Source organism: Grammomys surdaster, unplaced genomic scaffold (assembly GCF_004785775.1).
Source record: "Grammomys surdaster isolate TR1022 unplaced genomic scaffold, NIH_TR_1.0 271, whole genome shotgun sequence".
NCBI lineage: Eukaryota > Metazoa > Chordata > Mammalia > Rodentia > Muridae > Grammomys > Grammomys surdaster.
The window spans coordinates 7,019,899-7,031,275 of record NW_021604712.1 but is presented as its reverse complement, the minus strand read 5'-3'; the positions used below and the strand labels follow the sequence as shown (position 1 = coordinate 7,031,275).

General features: G+C 46.3%; 1 protein-coding gene across 1 annotated transcript in view; it reads left to right on the top strand.

Moving 5' to 3' along the window:
- The window catches only part of Fam169b (family with sequence similarity 169 member B), a 61,417-nt gene extending 50,263 nt beyond the window's left edge, over window positions 1-11,154 (top strand). The window contains exons 7-9 of the mRNA XM_028776688.1: window positions 3,095-3,226; window positions 7,929-8,032; window positions 10,150-11,154. Coding sequence (XP_028632521.1) covers window positions 3,095-3,226; window positions 7,929-8,032; window positions 10,150-10,206 — 293 coding nt within the window. The 3' untranslated portion in view covers window positions 10,207-11,154. The remainder of the gene's footprint in view (window positions 1-3,094; window positions 3,227-7,928; window positions 8,033-10,149) is intronic.
- The last annotated feature ends 223 nt before the right edge of the window (window positions 11,155-11,377 follow it).

Genomic DNA, 11,377 nt, shown 5'->3' with positions numbered 1-11,377 from the left:
TATGTGTGTATATGTGTGTGCTGCTGTATGTATGTATGTATGTATGTGTATATATGTGTGTGCTGGTATGTGTATGTATGTATGTATGTATGTGTATATATGTGTGTGCTGGTATATGTATGTGAATGTATGTGTGGAGGGGAACATGCTCACATGCTGTGTTAGTCAGGCTTCTCTAGAGTCACAGGACTTATGGGTAGTCTCTATACAGTAAGGGAATGTGTTGATGACTTACAGTCTGTAGTCCAACTCCCCAGCAATGGTCAGCAGCAGCTGTGAATGGAAGTCCAAGGATCTAGCAGTTGCTCAGTCCCACAAGGCAAGCAGGCAAAGAAGAGCAAGTCTTCCTTCTTCCAGTGTCCTTACGTAGGTCTCCAGCAGAAGGTGTGGCCCAGATTAAAGGTTGTACCAATATGCCTGGATCTGGGACTTGCCTTAGTCTCCTGGGATTAAAGGCATGTACTACCTTCCCTGGGCCTAAGCTTTTTCATAGCCACTGTGCCTCAAGAGCTGGAGCACAGGTGAGCCTTCCAATTCTGGCTTGTAGTAGTTCATTCCCGATATAGTCAAGTTGACAACCAGGAATAGCCACCACACATACAGACACTCACATGCTATGGTGCTCAGGTGGGGCTCAGGGCAATTTTTAGGAATTAATGCTCTCCTTCCATTTTGGGGGCTGGCTGAACTTAGATCATAGGCTTGTGCAGCAAGTGCCTTTTCCAGCTGAGCCATCTCGGCAGCCCTCTCGCATGTTCAAGAGAGTCAATGCTGCTTTGTAGGCCACATGTACCCTATGCATTGCCACATACCACCCACTTAAACAGCTGTTTTAGAGTATAACTTCACCAAGCTGAGGAACAAATGTAATCAGAAATAAATATCTCAGGGACACACGGAATCCAGGGAGCTGTGCCAGGGCCTTGAAGTGACTCTGTTTTTATTTGAAACTGATAGAGCTGCCATTCAGCGCTCCTGGGGTCACACATTCTGATGGGCTACCCCAATGATCTAAGACCTCTAACATTGCAGCCAGCTTTCTCTGAAGAGAGGTTAGGCTGGTCAGGCTAGGAGGGCACGATGTGCTACACTCAGTGTTTTCCATCATGGCTCCACCCGTCAGACAGCACTGTATTTAGACCGACAGTCTTCCACACTGCCTAGACCACTGCAAATGGTCAAAGAGCTTGCTTGTGTGATAGCTTCACAGTTACCTGCAGGACTGGAAGTGGCTTCCCACTTCTCTGGTGTTGGGGCTGCTGCCATATGAAAATGCTTATCCAGGAAATGTGGATAGTCTACCAGCCTTCAAGGACCTACTCAGAGGTTCTCAGCCTGAGGGTCGTTGCCCCGGTCTATGACTGCCCCACGTTTGGGCACCAACTGACCCGCCTGTGCGGTTTAGTCAACAGGGTCTAGCAAGAGAGAGAGTGGGGATGGAAGGGCAAGAGACTCGAAGAATGAAGACAAAACAGAGAGGCTGATCAAGTCCCCTTGATTGAAAGGAAATCCTGGGTATTTATAGGCACAAGCAGGGGAATGCAGCTGAAGATACTTTACCACATGTGCCTTGCAGCTGGGGGCATTAAACAACAAAACAAGATATGGGAGAAAAACAATGTTTATCAGAGTGTGCTCAGCTATTGTGGGCTGTTGAAAACAAGTCTCTTGTCAGGGTATATGGCTCGAGATGGCTGCAAAGATGATAGCCGCTTTCTGCTAGGAGTCGGCTCCCAACAGGTCGAGACTCCTTTGGCGGTTGAATGAGCCTTTCATAGGCGTTTCCAGCGACCATCAGAAGACGTAGACATTCACATTATGATTCATAGCAGTGGCAACATTTCAGTTATGAAGTAGCAATAAAAACAATTTTATGGCTGGGGTCACCACAACATGAGGAACCGTATTTAAAGGTTGTGGCATTAGGAAGGTTGAGAATCACTGCTCAAGAGAGATAGAAGTTAAAGAATGAATATATACATCATACATAATTATGAATGAGATTTATTAGAAGGGCGTACAGGTGGTGGTCCAGCTATGCCAACAATGGCTGTCTACCAACTGAAGGGCCAATAATTCAGTAGTTGTTCAGTCCATGAAGCTGGATGTCTCATTTGGTCTTCAGTATACTCTGGAATTCTGAAGTAGGCTCTAATGCCAGTGAAGGAATGGACTTGCCGGTCAGTCAGAGCAAGCAGGCAAGAAGAGGAAGCTTCCTTCTTCCATGTTTTTTATGTAGGGTATCAGCAGAAAGTGTGGTACAACAGATTAAAGGTGGATCTTCCCACCATAAAGATCTGGATTAGAAGAGGGTTTTCCTACTTCAAATGATTTAATTAAGAGAAATCCCTCACAGGTGTACCCAGCCATTTGTGTTTTAGTTAATTCCAGATATAGCCAAGTTGTCAGCCAAGAGAAGCCATCACAGACATCCCTGTTAAGTAGAGACCCTAGGAATCCCTGGAAAGGTACACAGGAAGCTCGGGGGAGGCCTTGGACAATCCAGGCCTTCAGAGTCTCGGGAAATCAGCCTGTCCTATCTGAGGAGTCTGATTCCAGGATTCAAAGTAACTATGGCTTGAAAATGTTTAAGAAATGACACTCGTACCGAACACGAACAGACCCTTCCATTGCTGTCCTTTCCTAAGCATCCCTGTCTAACTGCTATCCATGCAGCCCCTGTGTTGTGGCGTCGTGTGCTGAAAGGTGAGGTGATGAAGTGTGGCAGGGGGATTGCACAGTGTCTGTGCCAACACTGTGCCTGGCATTTTATGTAAGTGTAGCATCTTTGGATTTGGTGCGTTCAGAGGTCTTCAGTCCCCGTGGACACCAAGGGGTGGGTACTTTATAGTTGCAGCTCTGGGATCTCAGTGCAGGGTGGATGGAAGTGGGATCGTGGGGTGATCAGGGATGATTTTGTACCCACGGGGAGTTGGTGAGAAGGGTTCAGGTGCAGCAGGGCAGGGCTTTGAGAAGGTGGAGGGTAGCCACAGAAGGGGTGGGTGGTCCATGAGGCACAGGGACTCAGAGAAAACTGGCTGGCTGAGCCGGCCTGGTGGGCAGGAGTGACTCATGGTTTGCCTCTCCCTCCCAGTCCTCAGGGAGTTCCTGTTGACCTGTCCAGACGAGAGAGGTCGCTTGTGGGAGGTGGAGCCCCCGGGGGCCTGGGGCCAGCGTGTTAACATCTGGCTCAAGGTTTATCTTCAGGAGCGGAGACTTCAAGATGGTGAGTGGGATGGTCAGGGGTCTGATCACCCTAGCGTCCATAGCTGTCCCAAATGGGGACAGTTTTACTTCCATCCACTGAGTCTGATTCATGTAGATGTTACTGCTCTTGAGTATGTAGCAGAACAGAGGAGGGACTGAAATATTTGTTCTTTGTGTATTTCCCCCTTATGGCCACCTCATTTGCATGGCTCCAAAAGATGTCCCTCCGTTTAGGAACTGGAAGCTCTCTAATAGCTTCCCTTTTCCCAAATAGACTAGATAGATCACCTATGAGTGTTCTCCTTCCTGTTCCTCTCTGTGTGACTGAGAATCAGGCGCACATGTTATTTTGAGGGAGTAACATGTACACTTGGTTGGGAATTCAAAAGCCGGCCAAGGTTTGCTGCCATAAGCCAGTCTTCTGCGTCTCTCCTGTGCAGGGTGGGTACACGGCCACACGGTAATTTGCATGGTGCTGTGTAACTCATTGTGTGTGTGTGTATGTGAGTGTGCGGTGTATGTTTGTGAGGTGTGTGCACATCTGTACATATGGAGGCTGGAGGTTCGTATTGACTTGTCTTTCTTTGTCCTTCTCCATTTTATTTCTTTGCTTTTGAGACAAGGTGTCTCAATGAATCTGGTACTGACTGAGTTAGCTAGAATAGCTGGCTAGTGAGCTCCAGGGATATATCATCTCCTCCCTACCCCCCACCTCCATGCTGGAGTTATAGAAGTAATCCACTGGGTATGACCTTTATATGGGTGCTGAGGATTTGAACTCAGAACCTCATGCTTATACAGCAGGCACTTTCCTGGCTGAGCCATCTCATTCCTCCTCCTCCTCCTCCTCCTCCTCCTCCTCCTCCTCCTCCTCCTTCTCTTCTTCTTTGTTGTATGAATTTCATATATGTACGTGATGGCTTATAGTTATCTCCATTCTTCCTAACTTCACATTACTCTTTTTAAAATTGTTTAAAAACTTTTTTTTTTTAAATCTCTCTCATTGTATCTAGTTAGTGCTATCTGTATGTGCCTGGGGCTGGGGTCAACCACCGGAGCCTGGGCAGTCTACAAGTGGCCTCAGCCCAAAAAAAAAGTAGCTATCCCTCCCCAGGCACCACCACTAACTACCAATAGCATCTCAGCTACAGGTGGGACCTTGCCAGTGCCTGGGCCATCCTTGCTGGTTTTGACTGGCCTGATCTTGTGCAGGTCAGCACAGTGGCAATTGTAGCCATCTTTATCTTTTTAACGGCAGGATGCTATCATGCCCTACAGATGCACTGTTCTCAGATCAGGGTGGCTCCAGACAGTGTCCTGGCTTGTCAGTGAGGTTTGGATAGAAGGGTCTTTCAAGGGAGCAAGGTAGGGTTTTAATGGCAGGTTCCCCAGGGGAGCAGAACCTTCAGCTGGCCAGAGGGAATGAAGGCATGCTTGTTCTAGAATTTACAGGTGGCTTTCTGACTCCCACAGAAGTTTTCACAGCTGTACACGTTTCATGGAAGGGGCTGGGTGGAGCTTAGGTACCCAGACATTTCCAGCCGCAGATACCTCTTCTCCTTGAAGATAGCATCCAGCAGTTTAATGTACTGCCCTAAGTTTAAGCAGTAACTTTTCTTCCCTTCCGTGATATGGGTACCCGTCACATTTATCTGGATGTTTCTGCAGGAGCCGGTAGCTCATTAGGGGTGGATAGGTCAGGGTATATGCTGCCTTTCTATGCGGGTGACTGCCTTAACTCAGGTGGTGACAGGCAAGTGCCTGAGCCCTTATTGCTGATAATAGCGTTAGGGCTTGCCTTGATGGCACCCTTCGGCTGTAAGGCTTAATGGGTCCTTACAGATATTAATGAGGTGGTGAAGAAGTGCCAGGGAAGGAGACTGGGGAGTTGCAACTGTGATCCTAATGATGCAGTTAAATGACTTGCCCTGTGGCACTGCGTGAGGAGGGAAGGGAAGGCAGCCTGTGCCCCCGGGCATGGGGCTGGCCACCCGAATAGGTTTATAACAGAGCTTCACAAATGAAGGGTCCAGCTTTGTGCTCCGACACACACAGCCATTCCTTGGCTGGGAGTGGAAAAAAGCAAATGCATATTGGAATGTGAAAATTGCCTGGCCAGAGGAGCTGGGAAGGGGGGAGGCTGTTTTGGCCTAATTGGGGAGATGGCTTCCTCCTGGAGAATTCCACTGGGGTTTATTTCAAGAGTTGGGAGTCTGTGTGGTCTGGTCAGAGGAAGCTGATCTGGAAATCAGATGCTAATCCACTCTGAGAGTCACCAACTCCTATTCTCAAATAGCAGATGAGAGGACCTTCACAGAGAATGTTCCAGAAGTCCTTTGCAGGAAGAAGAGTCATTCTTCTAATTAGCCTATAATTAGATTACTCAGATTCTGTAGTTTTTGAGGAAAAAAAATATTAAAGGGTCTTTTCATTCTTTAAATCCTGGCTTGTTTCCAGTGTCACCCTCAGGGCTTCCAGGCAGTGCAGTGCAGTGGGTAGGCCGTCAGCCTCCTCACTGATATCTGTGGGGTTTTCCTAGCTGGTAAGCAGGGGCTCTGGGACACAATCAGAAATTGGCACCTATGCTGGGGATGGTCCGCTTCTAATCAGCTTCTGTCTTCATGGAGATCAGCAAGTGTGAGTTGACTGGAATTTCTCACAGGTCTTGCAGATTCCAGAATGTTCTCTACATCGGTCATCTCACTATGTCACTTACTTTTAGCCCTCAGTTAGCCAGAGATCCCTAGAGTTCCTTGTATTTTCTGTATTCTTGCTTCTGTATCTCTGTTAGTCTAGAGCAGAGGTTCTCAACCTTCCTCAATGCTATGATCCTTAAATCCAGTTCCTCACGTTGTGGTGACCCCCAACCGTAAAGTTATTTTCATTGCTGCTTCGTAGCTGTAATTTTGCTCCTTTTGTGAATCATAATGTAAATATGTCATACATAGGCTATCTGATACGAGATACCTATAAAATAGATGTTCAACCGCCTAAGGAGTCACGACTGACGGGTTGAGAACTGCAGTTTTAGAGGGGTCTCTACCACTTTGTGTGTAGGGAAATGAAACCGGAAGCAGGGGCCCCTCACGACTTCTGAGTTTGGAGAAGTCATGAACGTGCATGTTTCAAAGGGAGAGTCACTGGTCTCCGTGCAAATGCTTGAGAATGTGTGTGAAGTGGCTTCTTTTGTGGGTTGGGTCTTTTTAAAGTTTGCATAGCCTGGCTGTTGATAACATCTGTGGCTTGTAATGACCATGGAAATTGTTAGATATTTTTTTTTCCAGATCCTTTGAGAGAGGAGTTTGTGGGGAAATGCCCCCCCCACCCCCCCCCAGTTACATGGCAGACCTTTGAAACTTGACCGATAGCATCGTAAATTCCCTCTGATCCGATTTCCCAGTCAGTCTGCACATGCCTGAAATCTCTTTACTGGAGGGGATGAAATTGAATATGTCAACAAGGAAATGTTCTTTTTCAAGAAAAAAAAAATATTGCTGTAGGTGGGAAATCAAAAGCATTTTTTCCCTTCAAAGTTTCACGATTTTATTTTCTTTTTTTTCTAGACGAATTTATCATGTTCGCTTTGTCATCCACAGGAAAAATGCTTTTCTTCTACTTATGCTCATCTTAAAAAAAAAAAAAAAAAAAAAAAACCAAACCAAACAAAACCCCTCCTAGATAGAGATCAAGATGTGAATCTTTTGAGATGGGAAGGAAAGTCAGAGGGCCAGCAAACTGGAGTCCGAGGCGTGTTGCAGCTTGTTCTCATTAGCTGTACATTACATAGTACAGCAGCAGCAGCAGCAATTTTATGGTGGTCCACTATGCCTGGGAATGTGGCGGGCCTAAATAACCTGCTTAAGGTTTTACTGTGAGATTTTTGTTGAGTGCTGTTTTGGGCAGGTTTTATGGCTCCCTCTAGTGGCCATTGTTATGCACTGCAGTCCTGAAATGGAGCAGGCTCTCATGGCTGGTTCCCCGGATATATGTGTCTTTCCAATTAGTGTATTAAACGTTATGGGACATCAGTTGGATAGAAAGTAAACATTTGATTTCTCCTAGCATGAGTTATTTCACTACACACGAAAACATAAGGAATGGTGGGAACTTGAGAGTGTATTAATTTACTCCATCTGTCCACCCATGTATTCTTTCATATTTCATTTGATAACAGTTTACGGCGCAGGCAGGCATTTTCTTAGGCATTGGAGAACAAGTAGACAAGGCTGATGAGGCCTCTGCATTCATTTATAAACTAGTAAGTTCACGGGCAGTATGGTGTAAAAACTCTGTGTTAGAGAGAAAGTGTGCGGAAGGGGTTTTAAGTGCTGAGAGTCAAATTTTTGTCAAACCAAATTTTCATTCAATTCATGTGGTTATGGAAAAACATTTACAAATTTACTTATATAGCTAACACCCAAGTGATATAGATGACCTTGAACTTCTGGTCCTTCTACTTCTTAAGAGCCAGGCTTCCTGGTGGGTACCACTACGCATGGTGTTTGTGATGCTGAGTATTGAAGCCAGAGCGCTGTGTATGATGAGCAGTCACCTAGCTAAGCTACATCCCCACCGCTGAGCCATCTACCATGTTACATCCCCTGACACCTTGCAGCTGTCCTCAGAGGAGAGCATCGTAGCAAAGATCAAAGTGGGGAATGGAGTGGGGCCTCAGTATTGATGTGTAGGAAGGGGTTCGCTTATCCTGTTCTCTTGTTTAGGGAGCACAGTGTACCCTAAATGTTCTGAAGAGGACACGGACACTGCCAGGCAGACTTCTCGGGAGGATGGACCCATGCACTTTAATCATGGAGAAAGCCACAAGGTACAGTAGCGATGTGTCATTCCACAGTCTTTCTGTCTCCTTAGCATCACTTTGCTTTTTTAGTGACTGCCTGGCAGCTCCCAGCTCCTGGGACACACGGGCTGCAGGCTCCTCCCCAGCAGTGGGCCATGCTGATGTTGATTGATGCTTAAAAACCTTCCAGTCTTGGGGATAGAGGGATGGGGATAAGAAGAGACCTTTATAATTAGACTTTTTGTCTCTGTAGTTCCATCTCTCAGACAGACAAGCACTCATGAAGTCAGAAGGATCCTGACCCTGGTATGGTTAGAGAATTAGTGAAAAATCTGAATTTCAAATCTGGTCACAGATCAGCATCTTTCACGGAAAACAAAAGCAAGGCAAACTCACCTTGCTCTTTTCCCGCTGCCTCCCCAGTCTGACTGCTAAAAGAAGAATGAAGTTGGATGTTTGCATCCTCCAGAGTGACTGGGGTCTTGAGGGGAAATCAGGTTACCAAGTCTTTCTTAGTATCTTGGTGCCCAATATTTGATAAGATTTGGTGTTTTCCCTGAAGCCAGCCTGTATGCACACTGGGTCGTTGCTCTGAAACCCTTAAAAGAGTCAACTAGAAAGCCTAACTCTTGTCCATGCAAAACAACATGGCTCTCATTCTGTTAAGTAGATGATTTCTGGGATAGACGATTCCCCAGAGGCAGAAGATATTCCAGTACATGGGCAGAAAGAAAAAGTTGGCCCTTTTCTTCCGGTCACTGAGTTTTAAAAATTTCCTTTCAGAGGAAGCAGCTGGATGTTGGAGTATTTGAGTGTGTGTGTGTGTGTGTGTGTGTGTGTGTGTGTGTATATGTGTTTTTGTGTATGTGTGTATATGTGTGTGTATGTGTGTGTGTGTATATGTGTATATATGTGTGTGTGTGTATGTGTTTTTGTGTATGTGTGTGTGTATGTGTATATGTGTGTATGTGTGTGTATGTGTGTGTGTGTGTGTATGTGTGTGTGTGTATGTGTTTTTGTGTATGTGTGTATATGTGTGTGTATGTGTGTGTGTATGTGTGTGTGTGTATGTGTTTTTGTGTATGTGTGTGTGTATGTGTATATGTGTGTATGTGTGTATATGTGTGTGTGTGTGTGTGTGTGTATGGCTGCATACTCAAAGGCAGAATGCCAACTTAAAAATATATTGGCATTTATCAATCATACTCAGTGAGTCCTATTATGACACTTCCCACTTGTATATAATGTATTTTGACCACAGTCATCGCCCTGTTACCCTCGATTTCCCCTCCCTCTGCCACTGACCCTCTTTCTTTTCATAACTCTTTAACTCTTCCTCCTTCCCCCTTCATTGCTACGCCACTGAAGAAAGCGTCCCGCCCCTTCCTTCAACCAGTAGCTGCATGAAGCTTTGTATAATCTGTGTGTACTTGTGTACCCCTGTGAGTCCAGCCTTAAAGAGATAGAGACAGGAAAATCAGGGCATTCTTAGCTTCATGGAGAGTTCAAGGATGGCCTGGAACACACAAGACCCCATAACAAACAAACAAAACAAATAAGCAGACAAACAAAAATGTCTAGTTTTGCCTTGGTGCCTATGAGAGTTGGTTTCAGGACCCCGCTTGCATGTCCAAGCCCCCGGTGTAGAATGGTGTTCCTGTTTCACTCACCCTCCTGTAGACGTGACATCATCTTGTGACATCATCTCTAGATGACTTGGGCACCCAGTGCAGTGAACACCACAGAAATTGTTGCTCAGTACTGTAGAGGATAATGACCTGGGAAGTGTGGGCATGCCCGGTACAGCCTGAGCTGTTATGGAGTGTTCTGACTTGCGTTAGCTGAGTCTGTCCATCAGCTGCTGGTGCTGAATGCCTGGCTCTCTTGCTCTGCTCTGCCTCACTCAGGTCTTGTAAAAGCTGGCTTCTGGGTTCATCCAGCAAATATGTGTACTCAAATATGTGACAAAATGTCATTTCCTCCATGCATGACTAGCTGGTATGTTTGAACATGACTTATCTCCTTTAAGCTCAGCATGAAGTGTGGGACTAGCCAAGCCAGGCCCTATGTCTAGACCCCACTGTCCAGCATGACCTCATCACAGTGTTTGAGGTGAATGTTTTTGCGTTACTTTGTGATTTCAGGAGTGGATCGTTGGAGAACCGGAGAGGACACAGAACGGTCAACGATGTGTCAAATGAGAAGAGGAAGCTTGGACGCCCCTGAGACCCTCTTGGGATGAGATGGAGGGGAAGGGAGCCAAGAGGACAGTGGCAGTCTCTGGGCTGGTTGGTGAGCCAAGGCAGAAGCGTGTGAGGAAGCGAGTTAGGTGTGAACTTGACACCAAACTCCTCAGAGGTCCGTCTGGATTCTCCAGGATCTGAGCCTGAGGGTTTTATATGGCCCTGGATAGTCTCTGGTCCTGAGGATGTTGTCCATTACCTCTGGTTCCCCTTGTAGGCTCTGGAATAACAGAGTCTGAAGACGTGCTTGGGTGGGTTAATACTCAATGGGAGTCACTTTTGCAAGCCAACTATTGGCAGATCCAAGACTTTAGACTCTCAGTCATTAAAACTACCATTGCTTCCACTCCCCGGGAGTATAGGAGGGAGGTGCATGAGACTGTGTGAATGAATGCATACCCTTCCCCTTAGTGGAAATGGGCTCAGAGATTAACCATGGGACCAAACATCCATGTTGTACATTCAGCCCTGTTGTAATCTCAGAACTTGTCACCAGAGTTTTTCAGGGAGAGACAAATTTCTTCTCTGGGGATTTGTCAGTCACTTCAGAGTCCCTTGAGGGCAAACACCAGGGCTGGATAATGTCAACTATGCTTGGGCCAAATGATGGTCACTGTGGGCCTTGGACTGCATTAGGCCCAGAGTACTGCCTATGTTGCCTTCAATGCCTTTGGGTCCAGATGTCTGGATGTGGGGGAGGATTTCTCCCAGAGAAAGCTGGCCTGGCAGTTTTTGTTCCCCAAATGGTCAAACATACATGCTGTGGGACCTGATATTCATCAAGGCATTCAGCTCTTCTCTCATTTCTACATACATACACACATGCTCACATGCATGCAAACACACATGCATGCAAACACACATACATCTCTCATCGACTCTTTCTTCTGTTTCCCTCACCTCTTCTCTTCTACTCTCCCTCTTCCTCTACCCATATATATATGTATATGTGTGTGTGTGTGTGTATGTATGTATTGTGATGGTTTGTACATGCTAGGCTCACGAAGTGGCACTATTAGGAGGCGTGGCCCTGTTGGAGTGGGTGTGTCACTGTGGGCGTGGGCTTTAAGACACTCATCCTAGCTGCCTGGAAGCCAATATTCTGTTAGCAGCCTTCAGATGAAGATGT